The sequence below is a fragment of the Nicotiana sylvestris genome, chromosome 6 (genome assembly GCF_000393655.2).
Source record: "Nicotiana sylvestris chromosome 6, ASM39365v2, whole genome shotgun sequence".
Taxonomy (NCBI): Eukaryota; Viridiplantae; Streptophyta; class Magnoliopsida; order Solanales; family Solanaceae; genus Nicotiana; species Nicotiana sylvestris.
The window spans coordinates 186644230-186657387 of record NC_091062.1 but is presented as its reverse complement, the minus strand read 5'-3'; the positions used below and the strand labels follow the sequence as shown (position 1 = coordinate 186657387).

Sequence of the window (13158 nt, the reverse complement as noted above, 5' to 3'; positions counted from 1 at the left end):
ATTTGTTCTTTTTAACTGTTTAATGATAATAAAGAAGCAGTAAGATATAAATAAAATTTGAAAACTCACTGTACTTGGGATCAGTCAGAAAAAAGCACTTGAACTGAAGTATAGAATTCTCATGGTTCACTGTTAAAAAAAAAAAAGAATGCATGTACAATTTAGTCTAATTAATAGAAACTAGAGAAAATCACCATTTATTTTTTAAAACTTAAACTAATTGATAAAAAATGTTGCATGTTGTGACCATTTGCATGCACATTTTATTTTTTGCTAGTTCTAAAGCCCGCTCAGATACCCCCAGGCCCTAACCCTCACAAATCCTGTTCTATCTCACCTTTCAATTTGATTCATTATCATCTAAACTATTTTGGTTTATATCATGAATCGCGATGAAAAATATTTGAAAAAATTAAAACACTATTCAAAGGTACGGCGAGATCATTGGAATCCCTTCATCTTCATTAAATTTCTTGCGTTCCTAATATCCTTGTTATTCATATTTACTAAATTGGTATACATAAATTATTTTCTCTTAATATTCTAATTAATATTTGTAAGTTTTTAAAGATCTTTTAAAAAAAAAAATCTTGTTCCTAATTTACATTTTGGGGAAAAAAGAAACAGTAAAGACATAAAGGAGAAAAAGTTTACTGACAACAAAAGAAAATCATACGTACCTGCATTTCCTCATTTTTGTTGTCCTTGTCCTTTGTTTTTTTCCGATCCCCACCCACACGTAGACCGCAGTATATTCATTCAATCAATCCTCTCTCTCTCTCTCTCTCCTCATAGCGCTCCTTGCTTTTCCACAGCACACAGCAAAAATCAAAATCAATTTGCTTTCTTTTCAAAGAGTCCCTCTTTTCTCTATTCCTCTGTCAAACAAACCAAACAGATTATATACAGATAATATATAGAGATACACCAGTTTCTCGTTTGTACTTATCGGTTCGTACATTGATTGTTTTTATTGATCAATGGGGATCGGTGACTTTACTTGTAAATTAGGGTTTCCATTTGTTATGGTTATTTGAAGATTATTAGCTGGCGTTTGTATTTGATCGAAGGATGTAGCTGAATTAGTGTGTTACTTGGTCCGTAATTTCTAGGAATTGGGTTTCTGATTGAAATTGGATTGGTTTAACCATAGGTTTTGATCTTTAAAGGTGGTCACTTTTTTCTGGAGATTAATTATCTGTTTGGAATCATGGGAAATTTCTTTGTTTTCTAAATTTACTGAGGTAAAAAAAAGTTGATTACCGCTGTAAAAGTCTTGTTCTTGGTAATTTCAGATTGAAATTTGTATTTTTAACTATAGATTCTGATCCTTAAAGGTGCTTACTTTTCTGGGGATTAATTACCTTTTTGGATTTTGGGTTTTTTTGGGACTTTTTAAATCTATTGAGGTTCAATCTGAGTAAAACAGCGGGTAATCTCTGTAAAAGTTTTGTTCTTGGTAATTGGGAAAGAGGTTGATTGGATCACCATGGATCATGTTGTGGGTGGGAAGTTTAAGCTGGGAAGGAAGATTGGAAGTGGGTCTTTTGGTGAACTTTATTTAGGTATGTTCCATTGATTTTGCTTGTTGATTAGGTTTGATTATATATGATTTATGATTAGCCTCATTTTCTTCGTTTTGACCTTTTGTGTTATAAGTAGTTTTGACCTGCTCTTATATCTTTATCTTATTGTTTCTGCTCCTTGCTGCTTTGTTGATTCAGGTGTGAATATACAGAATGGAGAGGAAGTTGCTATTAAGCTGGTATGTGCCCGTCCCCAACCAACAATCGTCTATCTTTTGTGTTATTTTCTTTTGTTTTCTGTATACAGTGAGTTCACGTGGTTGCATTTAATGTTCTTGTGTAATGTTTAATACGTTTAGTTGTTGTTGTTACATCAATACATTTAGTATGCGTTAATCCAGAATCAGTTACGTAATTCTGTATCTAGATAGGCTGCTAGACAGGCAGCTGATAATACCATTTGGACGAGGCTCCAAATCTTTCAGCTGATAATACCATTTGATAAATTCTGAAACTGTTATATCCAATAGAAGCATTTGTAAGTTGTGGAAACTCAGCAAGTCCACCAATCCAAATATTATAAGTAGCATCTGATCTAGTTTGTTGTATAACTATGTTTTCTGGAAGAGGTTGTTGTAGTCTAAGTAGAAATGTACTATCTAGTTCAGGGAAAGCTTTTTTATGTGTTAAAAGCTTCTTAACCAAAAAAGATAACTTTGTTAAGTTGAATTACAAAAGGAGACATGTTTATCTCATTCGGCGAGCTTCTACATTCTTTTGTGTCATGCTGCTTTTGGAATGCAAGACTGATTTTTTTCTGGATTTATTTTGCTAGGTTATATCACAAGAATTTGTTTTAGTGACCTGTACGTTTTGACTCAAACTTTTCACATATTGGTCTGTTCTAAGTTTTTTTTCTTTTTGTTACTTCAACTTTCAGGAATCAGTCAAGACAAGGCACCCTCAACTACACTATGAGTCAAAAATTTATATGCTTCTCCAAGGAGGAAGTAAGTCTCACTTCATCAATCTAATCTTGCATATTATCTCTTTAAAACATATGCTGCAAATGTGATTTTTATTCCTGGATGTCTTGGGGGGGGGGGGATAGTCGAGTGCTACGAAAGTACTATTTAAGTATTATCCTCTGCTTTTCCTTGCTTCTTTGGTTTTCAAATTAATGGACTTGGAGATTTTCTATTCCTTTATATGTCTTCTATCTTATAAGCAAGTTATTAGTTGAACAAATAAAAAAGACCTATTAGTTCAATGGCTTGTCTGAATTTTTGGTCATTCACATTAAATAGCAAATAACTTTGTCAATGGGACTTTTATGAATAGTGAATTAATTTCCTTATCTTTGCCATTCTGCTGAAGCCGGGATTCCTAATCTCAAATGGTTTGGAGTTGAGGGAGAGTACAATATAATGGTCATTGACCTTCTTGGACCAAGTTTGGAAGACCTCTTCAACTATTGCAACAGGAAGTTTACTCTGAAAACAGTGCTTATGCTAGCAGATCAACTCGTAAGTATCAGCATCTCATTCTTTTAGAGAATAATTTTCTGCATGTTTCCCTGTGCATTTGAGTTAATAAAATCTTTTCCTGTGTCATTCTTAGATTAATAGAGTTGAATACATGCACTCTAGAGGATTTCTTCACCGTGACATAAAGCCAGACAACTTTTTAATGGGCTTAGGTCGCAAGGCAAACCAGGTACTTGTTCATGTTCTGTCAGACTGACAGAATACTTGGATTACATGTCATATCTCTGCTCCTTTTACTTATGCAAAGAAAATTAAGTATAGGTTCATGTCAGTCCTTACTCTTTACACGTTTACCTTTTGGCTTCAACAGATTTAGCTTGTAAGTATTTTGTGCTGGTGCTGGCTGATATATTCTCGGTGTTAAAAGCTTATTGTTTCTCTTGATGATTTGACGGTTTTTACTCCAGACAAAATATATATATATTTAGATCTGTATACTGATGGCAGGTTTACGCCATTGACTTTGGGCTTGCCAAAAAGTATAGGGATCTCCAGACTCACAAGCATATACCATACAGGTAGCAACAATGTTACTTTTTTCGGTCCTTGCAGTTGTTACATGCATCTTTCTGTATGCTTGTAAATAAGCATTATTAAGACCGGGGGGGAGGGGGGGGGTAGAGTTTTGGTTCTCTTTCATCGTCCCTAGCAAACTTCCATCAGCAAGAATTTTGTTTGTTTGGTGCCTGTTGTATGAGTTCTAGAGACTTGGTTGGACTAATCAAAGCAATAGTGAGAATTTGGTTGTAAATAGTTTTAACGGCTAGAAGTACTTAATCTTCCAATTAAGATCTCCCAGTAAATATTTAGTGGCGGACAACTTAATACATCACTATATAGCCAGTGAAGCAACTTAGAGAAAATGATTTACCCTTTCTCAGCCATCAAGTCAAAAGGCTAGAAGGGCAACATCAAAACTAAACTCACACTTTCTGGACACCCTGGTGTATGCAACACCTAATACGGGGTTGGTGAATGTTGATACTTGTTATTTGATCAAGTATGAAAGTAAAGTCTCAATTTTTCTGTGTGAACTTTGCGGTGCTTAATGTCCTATTTTTCTTTTTAAACCACCTTTCAGAATTTTCCTACTTTTTCTTTGATGGCATCATTGACTAGTTTCTTATATGGAAGCTGTGTAAATAAAAGAAACGTGCTTAGAAATTACTGGAAAGATGCAGGATGAAAATACTCTTGCATTGGTTAGGAAGATGTTACTGTATAAGATTTTGTTCCGACTGTTAAGAAGCTCAATGACATTCTATAGGATAGTTGTTTAATTTAGTTGGCACTGCTCTGCCAATGAGCTGAGTATTTCAATTGCTAGAATGATATTTAATATTTACGATTTTTAGTGTCCTAATAGGAAGGGAGCCTTTTGGAAGACACATTTAGTATTTCCAGTAATTTCAGAAAATGAACTATTTTCTTTAATGCACTTAATGGCTGTCTAGCATTGTACAGATACAAAGACATCACTACAGTGTTGACCAAATTCATATCTTAGTATTTTTCATTGAGATTGTTGTTTCCATCTTTCTCTCTTGAAAATGTTGTTGCCATATCTTTCCCATTATTAAGTGCGGAAGATTGATCAAGGAAGAAGCATGATGAGGCTCTAGCTATGTTACTCGTACTCTTCAAAAATATTGTTGGGTGCGTGTCGGATCCTCCAAATTTAGTGCATTTTTGGAGGATCTGACACGGGTGCGGCATCACTTTTGGAGAGTCCGAGCAACATCAGGCTCTAGTCTGTATTTAAGCTGAGTGTTATTCGTAGAGAATCATATTATCTATAGATTCTCAAACTTTTTGGTAACCGGATGTGTATAGGAGATATTCCAACTTTTAATAAAATTATTCACCTTATAAGAAAAGAAGAGAAGAAGCATCAGAAACGTCGTTCACATTTGGTGTTTGCTGTTTCCTTTAGTAAAAAGTTATATGAATTTATTGAGCTAGCTGGCTTTGCTAGAGTTCTTTCTCTTTTGAAGTTCTGCTTCAATATGAAAAATCAGCAGTTTCTCGTTTTAGCTTGTTCATTCACTGTCCATGAAGGGACTGTAGAAGCAAAAGGATGAAAAAATAAAGACCGCATGTTGTTCAAATTTTTGATTCCTTGTTTTGTTCTTTTCCACTGTTTTGAGAAATTTGTTTCTTGATTGCCTCTGGTATGCTCTTCTCTTCTATTTTCCCCAGGGAAAACAAGAATCTGACAGGAACAGCTCGGTATGCCAGCGTCAACACACATCTCGGAGTTGGTAGGTGTATTTTTTTGGATTGGCAAACTATTCGGGGCGTAGCTAGCTTCAATATTAGTTATAATTGTTGTCCTTTTTCATTTTTCTGGCAGAGCAAAGCAGAAGAGATGATTTGGAATCTCTTGGTTATGTGCTTATGTATTTTCTTAGAGGAAGGTTGGACTTATATGTTTTCTTTAGCCATTTTTCTGACCTTCTGTTTCTTTTTGTAAATTCACGGGGTTTACTTGTTTTCTGAATTCGGATAATTTCTTCTTGGCTCAGCCTTCCATGGCAGGGACTGAAAGCTGGTACCAAGAAGCAGAAATATGATAAAATCAGTGAGAAAAAGATGTTAACACCAATAGAGGTACTTATTCCCTAAAATCAATACATCTTGGTGGTCTGTTACCTACTCACCATTTTTGAATTATCACTACATCCGTCATGTCAAAGCTGCAATCCTCGTCTCAATATCTTATTGAACTGTGATTGAAACACGAAACTGCCCTGGGTTGGATCAATATGGGTCATGTCAGATGTATTTATTCTGGTGAATTGTACTGTTGTCGTTGTGGATAATATTCTGGCCTTAGTTTAGGCCATCTTGCCTCTGATGAGTAGTGCATGAGGTAATCCAGAGAAGACTCCATTTTTTGTCCATTACAGGTGCTGTGCAAATCATATCCATCTGAATTCATATCATACTTCCACTACTGCCGATCATTAAGATTTGAGGATAAACCTGACTATTCATATTTGAAGAGGCTTTTTAGAGACTTGTTTATTCGTGAAGGTAGTTTCTCTTGTTTTTTCTTTGTATAAACCTGACTATTCATACTGTTTGGCTCCAAAATTTATCCCAGCTGTTAACTACCCCAACTTTAGCCTTTGATAGATATGATGTGGGCTTTGTATCTTTAACTTTCATAACGATCCAAAAAAAAAAATCTTTCTTTCGTTGGTGCAGGTTATCAATTTGACTATGTATTTGATTGGACAATTTTGAAGTATCCTCAGATCGGTGCCAGTTCAAGAGGACGAGTTAGTTTTGAAAACTTTATTTTAGTTGTTATCATTGATAATTGTTGCTTAATCTTTTTTATGAACAGTAGTGTATGCATTGTCTTGCTTCCAGATTCCTAGTGGGAACGCCGGACTAAATGCTGGGCCATCTGCTGAAAGACCAGGAAGGACGTCAGGTATTATCTTTTTACTGAAGTTGTGGAAATTTTTAGTAGCTGGTTTTAGGAATTACTCAGCTAGCTTGATTTATTGCATTCAGTTATTTCTTCAAGCAAGACAAATGTCAAGATCATATCTTTCTATCAATGAGACATCGAAAAAATACAACAACTACTATGCCTCAATCCCAAACAAGTTGGGGTCATCTATATGAATCCTCATGGACCATGTTTCTCCACTTAAGCTCAATTCATGTCATCATCATAGCAAATAAAAATAAAACTGAAAAATAAGTTAAATATGTAGAAATAATGGTAGTAATAATAATAATAATAATAATAATAATAATAATAATAATAATAATAATATTAAAGTTCTCTATCAAAAAAATAAATGAGCAAAAGAAGAAAATCTTTCTATATGTGAGTTTTTGTTCTTGATTTTTGAGTATCAGATTATTTCTTCCCTGAATTATGAGGATTCAGCTCTTGAACTTTTGCTAGCATCTGCTGCCTCTGCTTGTTTGTAAACTTGCAGCGTTTGGCAATTTATCATTCACTGACGCTTGTGATGTGTTAATTCTACAATCCAGTGGGGCAAGATATTCGAGACAAGTTTTCTGGCGCTGTTGAAGCATTTTCCAGAAGGAATACTTCTGCGGCTGGTAGGCACGGGGAATACTCCAGACATCGGACTTCAGAGGATGTACCTTCATCTAAAGACGTGGTATTGATCCCTCCTTTCTGCTCCCCCACCCCCCACCCCAAAAAAAAAAAGAGAAATCCATTTTCTTTCAATCGGATAGGAGGGTTTTGTGCTGTTCTGTAGATGCTTATTCCTTTTTGTTAATGCAATGACTTGATAATTCTGAATCCTAGATATATTTCTGCATTTTATGTGATAGAAAATTTGCAGCATTGAGATGCATGCTAAACTAGTAATCTTCTACTCTTATTTGTAGCAAGCTGATTCAGAAAGAGGCCGTACCTCGAGAAATGGCAGCTCTTCAAGAAGGGCCGTCATTTCAAGCAGCAGACCGACCTCTTCTGGTGAACCCACAGATAGTCGCTCAAGCAGATTAGTGTCGAGCACTGGCCGTCTATCTACCACACAGAGAATTCAGCAGGGAATCGAACCAAAGCCATCATCATTCTCCCGAACATCAGTCACAAAGGGTACCCATGATAACCCTCTTCGGAGCTTTGAGTTTCTTTCTATCAGAAAGTAAGGGGATGCACTTGTAAACAGAAAATTTCCTGATTGTTTGAACATGCAATCCTATTTAAGGATGTCTCAAGTGCTGTAAATTGGAAATGTTTTACCTTCTATGTGACAATTGAAGCTGATCCAACTTCTCATATTCCTTGTTTTTGTTCTTAATAGAGTTCCTGGCGACCCATAGCTCATTTAGACTCATCCAAAGAAATGTTGGGTCAAGTGCAAGAGTTTTATATATATGCGTGGGACGGGTAGCTTGATAAATATTGTTGTACGAATTGATGTAACTTTTACCTTATTCCTTATTCGAATGTTTAGTGGAGGAATTCTTTTCTGGGGGTTTGAATGCATCTTTTTAGGCCAGCCTTGGAATATTTGAAGGTCGGATTGCGCAAGTGGGTGTGATGATTAATATTTAGCTATGAGAAAGATTTTGCAATTGCCTTGGATTATGTTACACGTGCATTTTCACACTTGTTCTTGAACCTGGGTTTGGAAATCAGGAACATGCATATCCTTTGAAGATTGCCAGTCTCCCCAAAGGAAGGCCAAATTCTTTGCTCTTTCTCTTGTGTTTTCCCTCAGCTAAATAAAGGAAAAGAATAGCTAGTATCTTGCGTGTCTAGTTGAGTTTTCTCCTCATCCTTTTCCCTTCTTGCTTCTTTTACATTGTGATAGAAATGAGTCAATGTAGAGTTTGCAGGAGGTCTTGATCTCTCTGTTTGGTTAAACTTTTAGAATTCGACCCTCCACAAATCAAATATATGTTCTTTTCAAGACCAATAGATCTCTAGTATCAGTCCGAAGTTTGTAATTTGTGGAAATCATATTCCAAATAGTAATACTGGAAGTACAAACAGTAAAGAGGCAGAACGTTTGCGCATTAGCGTAAAAGGATTCTGAAATGACAAAAATATTAAATTCCTCAAGGACTCGACTTGTCCAACTAGATTAGCTAATGCATGAAGACAGGCAACGTCAGTTATTTTTCGTGATGCATGAATCATTATGCAAGCTTTTATACGACACTTGTACAGGAAAATCCTTCAGTGGCAGTGTGGCAGATGGAATCATATTTTCAGACAGAATAAAAAGTTTCTATCGAGAAAAAATCCCCAAGCAAAATGTTAGTAATAAAATTTTTGAGCAAATTCTCATTACCTAAAATGATTCATCACTCGAGTGAGATCACTAGCATGAAACCAAAACATACTGAGTGACAATATGAAAGTGTCTGCGAAGGTAATCCTTGAAACTTTGGGAAGAGGATGTTCACCATCATAATTCAAATAAAACCAAAAGACTTACCAGTAATGAACCAAAATCTAAAAGCAAAACACAAACAACTTTCAAAACTCCTATCATACAAATCTCACTAATCAAAGAGTTCCTAAGCAGCCTCCTTCTTAAGCTTAGCAAGCTCCTGCCTTACAACTCCAGCCTTCTGCAATGTCAAAACAAATGTATCAGCCTTGATATCAAATACAAATGAGACCTTACTAATATCATGCAAACATAAAGGGGATTACGGGAGCCAGCTAAATTCTAACTAGCCACATGATCAACAGTTTTTTCAGGTATGCCATTTAACTCGATCAAGTACAGTTGAGAAAGGAATATTGGTCCATAATACAAAGTTTTGGGCAAGATATTATCATTTTGCTTTTTCAATTTAATGATGACACCTTTTTCTGACTTTTTCAGGCAAACAATATCACTCTTATCCTGCTTACCCAAGAGTGGTGATAAGAGATTGGTAGATTGAATGAGTCGAGCAAAATGAAGCTAAGTGAAAGACATAATCGGACCTTTATCTTTGCCAGCATGAGCTTGAACCTGTCAAAATCATTAAGCGATGCCCTCCTCTTCTGAACTATCAACTTTCTTCCCCAGGAACTGCTCTCCCATTTGCTCTTCACGTCTGGGAGAACGAAAATCAAATGAGAGGTCAATCTTCGTAAAACTAGCTGCTAACATCAATTGCTAATCTACATCTTTTAAAACGAAAAGAAAATCTCTTGAGCACTGTACTTACCAGCAGCCTCCATAGCAGCAACGAGGGTCTTCTTCTTTGGAATCCTTTTGATGTCAATTTTGATATCTGTGAGTGAAAGCCTCTTAAAGTTAATCTGGCTCCTCACCATGCCAGGAGCATCAACAAGCGCCTATCAATTGAGAAAAGATATGGAGTCATTACCAAAAATTAGTTAAAAAAGTTCTTCATTTTCAACAGTCAATTAAGTAACTACCTACCATCAAGCTTAATCTAATAAAGTCAACTAGGAAGTCACATAGCCTTTTGGATTGCTTTCGATCTACCAGAACATATCAGCCTATCTATCATTTGTTTTCACTTTTTGTTCATTGTATTAAAAGGAGATATAAAGGGAATGAAACATAAGCAAAAACCTATCAATTAGCTACAATGCAAAAACAACAAAGGAAGTATAAAGAAAGCACAAAGATCCTAGAAGAAGGTAATGTGTCCCTTGACGCAATAATATAGTCCTTTGTGCAGTTTCCTCGAGGAATATTTTCAACCGAAAAAATAGTTCAGTTGAGGAAAGTCAAATTATCTTTGTCATCGTAACTTTCTGTTAACTAAAGGGAATAACTGACATTGCAGTCAAGACCATTCATGGAGAGTTCCACAAGGCAGAACAAATAACTCTCCACACTTTATTCTACTCTATAAGGCACAGATGAGAATAATCCACAGAACAAATCCAAACTTGAAAAAAGAGCACAGCAGAACCTATCAATAAATAAACTCGCTAACTAAAAACCTAATAAAACAGGCAAGCGGATATACAACTTTCTTAAGAAAAGCCCAATATTCAACATCTGCAAATGACTTATGGAGCTGCTAATTTCAAAAACTACCATCTAAACAAATAAAAACTACTTTGTGGAAATTTTAGAGGAAGGCCTCAGATCATGTTGCTCAATCATGTTTTATATGATCAGACAATGTAGGCCTATTATCATGTTCTATCATAGGCCTTAAGCATATCTAACTAAGAAAAACAAATCAGCTCAATAGATAATAACAAAGTACTAATATTATACAATATCCTTTTTGTCCTTGCCAGAAGGCATGGCAAACGGTTCCAAAGTACTCTATTTCATTTTTCATGAATGTCAGCTGAACACGGAGTTTAATATGTAGATTTGATTACCGAGAAACTATTAGAGTATAACAATTGCTCAGGGAAGCAAATTTACCCTATTTTGGTCAATGACATCGACGATAACAACGAGATTCCCATAGTCCTCCCCGTAGTTGACAAGGGCGACTCTTCCGATTTCCACGAACCTCTTGAACGGCTACAGAAAGCAAAATCCAACACATTTTTACAAATCTCAACATAAAATCTCAGAGCACGGAAATGCATAACTGTGTGAAGAGTGAATACGTACCATTTTCGACGATTTGAGGAAGCAGCTGACCAGGGGCGAAGAGTGAGGCTAATTGTGCGTGATGTCGAGTGAGTATTAGGGTTTTCGAGAAGATGATATAGTACTAGGTTTTTCTGTATCTGGATCTGGACTCACTACTTTGCATTTATATGGGCTTAGGCCCATTTAGGATTTGTGCATTATTAATAGGAATTTTTATTAGCAAAGGTTGATACCTTATTTGTTTTAAATAAATATTCTTTTAAAAAAATTATATTTCATAGCTACCTTTTGATTTTTATAGCCAAATATCTATTTATGATTACCTCCTACCCTTAAGCCATAAAATACTCTTTGTATTATTTTTCTTTCTCATTCTTTCAGATTTTTCTCCACCATCTCTCTCTCAACGCCAGTCTTTCTCCACGAATACAACCACTATTCTCCACTGATTCATCTCCATTGTCTCACGAAATTTTCATTGTCAGTGGGTTAGGGCTATGAATCAATGTCGAAATCAAACCCTAGAGAGAAAGATCCACCCCGTTCTGATGGCCGTTGATTTGCCACCCTGCTCCATTTGGATGCTAATAAGTTTCACTTTTATAACGAAGAGTATAAAGACGTTGCTTAGCCTATGAAATGCTAGGAAATTTCTCCTTTTTTGTCTTCTCTTCAGTTTTATGGAATCAACAATCTAGAGGCTATTTTTCTGTCTCAATTGAAGTTTGTAAATTATAGTTTTTATTTGAGGAAGAAGTGGCGAAACAGCATCCCCATTTCTTTACAGTGTTCTCAATCAACACGAGCAGTACTGCTATTATCCTTTCCAAACCTGTATTTCCTTTTGAAGATAATCTGCTATTGAAAATAGGGAATTTTTTATTCATTCACCTCTTCACTGCTTAGATCTTGATGAGATTTCCACTCCTTTAGAGAAAATGACTTTACTGATATGTTATCTGCCTATAGATCAAATGATAGTGTTGTTGGCCTAGAAACGGACATGTGAATTGAGCGAAATAAACATTAGGGTTTGTTCTTGAACAAAGATGACAGAGTTTGGGGCTGAGCAACTTGAATTTTCTGTTAATATATTTCAATGTATCTTGATGTATTTACATGTATTTCATTGTATTCATTGTCTTTTTTTCCATTGTATTTCAAAGTATCTCGTTGTATTCCATGTATTTTATTGTATTCATTGTCTCGTTGTATTCCATAAATGTATTTATATATTTTTTTAATTAATATAATTTATGTATTCAGATGTATATATGTATTCAATAGCTTTGTTTTTGTTGTATTTATCGGCTAGAAAAAATATTCAGCATATTTTCTCTGAAGATTGCTATGTTTTTGGGGTGTTTTTCGGTTGAGAATCTTTTTTATAACTGGAAATACAAATTTTATGTGTTATAATTGAGTTTGTTGAGTTATATTAGGAGTCTATTATATTAATTGATTCACTTTGCGTTTAAAAATAGCTGAATAGACCATGAATTGCGCTATTTACGTTACTGTAGTCACAAATACATATCGTGAATACAGTCGAATACAATAATCTGTCTAGCTGTAATCCCCTGTTTCACGCCGTGAATACAATCGAATTCAAAAATCTGTCTAGCTGTAATTCCCTATTTCATGCCTAAAAATGCTATTGTATTCATAAATACAGTAGCTTAAATACATCGAATACACTCTAAAAAAACCCTGAAAACACAGCTATAGGAAGTAATATAGTAAACAGTAGCTACAACTAGCTAATATCCACTAAAACATAGTGGTTTCTGAGAGTGTCTCTTATTAATATAAGCCCTTTTAATCAAAAATGGGTTGGATAAGCCCACTCACCAATATAATACTCGTTAAAATAGCACGAGCTAGCCAGTTTTCGGACTGGCCATTCAAAAATAGCTAGCGTATGCAAAGTTATTGAAAAATAACCACTATTTTGCTACAATAGGCACCGATCCAGCATAATATACTGGAGATCGGTGCACTTGTGTATGAACTTCCAGCATATTATGCTGGAACTCCAAC

The 13158-nt window shown here is 35.3% G+C and overlaps 2 protein-coding genes across 2 annotated transcripts; one reads left to right on the top strand and one right to left on the bottom strand.

Moving 5' to 3' along the window:
• Positions 1–785: 785 nt before the first annotated feature.
• LOC104246905 (casein kinase 1-like protein 11) lies at positions 786–8050 on the top strand. Its single transcript, XM_009802810.2, has 14 exons — positions 786–1565; positions 1725–1765; positions 2467–2536; positions 2904–3052; positions 3147–3242; positions 3521–3591; positions 5273–5334; positions 5427–5490; positions 5599–5683; positions 5983–6109; positions 6284–6357; positions 6452–6515; positions 7091–7224; positions 7460–8050. Exons 1-14 carry the CDS (start codon positions 1490–1492, stop codon positions 7724–7726), a joined length of 1380 nt encoding a protein of 459 aa, XP_009801112.1. The 5' UTR covers positions 786–1489; the 3' UTR covers positions 7727–8050.
• Positions 8051–8947: 897 nt separating this feature from the next.
• Positions 8948–11256, bottom strand: LOC104246906 (large ribosomal subunit protein eL14y-like). Its single transcript, XM_009802811.2, has 5 exons — positions 11137–11256; positions 10942–11043; positions 9752–9881; positions 9525–9637; positions 8948–9160 (listed from the first exon to the last, which is right to left on the bottom strand). Exons 1-5 carry the CDS (start codon positions 11137–11139, stop codon positions 9107–9109), a joined length of 402 nt encoding a protein of 133 aa, XP_009801113.1. The 5' UTR covers positions 11140–11256; the 3' UTR covers positions 8948–9106.
• Between the last annotated feature and the right edge of the window lie 1902 nt (positions 11257–13158).

Bases quoted from the DNA above. Each gene is read 5' to 3' on its own strand.
- LOC104246905 (XM_009802810.2), top strand. From the start codon at position 1,490: ATGGATCATGTTGTGGGTGGGAAGTTTAAGCTGGGAAGGAAGATTGGA. The intron at 1,566-1,724 runs GTATGTTCCATT...TTGTTGATTCAG, and splicing joins TTTTGGTGAACTTTATTTAG to GTGTGAATATACAGAATGGA. The intron at 7,225-7,459 runs GTATTGATCCCT...TCTTATTTGTAG, and splicing joins TACCTTCATCTAAAGACGTG to CAAGCTGATTCAGAAAGAGG.
- LOC104246906 (XM_009802811.2), bottom strand. The intron at 9,882-10,941 runs GTAAATTTGCTT...CTCAATTGATAG, and splicing joins ATGTCATTGACCAAAATAGG to GCGCTTGTTGATGCTCCTGG. The intron at 9,638-9,751 runs GTAAGTACAGTG...TCGTTCTCCCAG, and splicing joins TGCTGCTATGGAGGCTGCTG to ACGTGAAGAGCAAATGGGAG.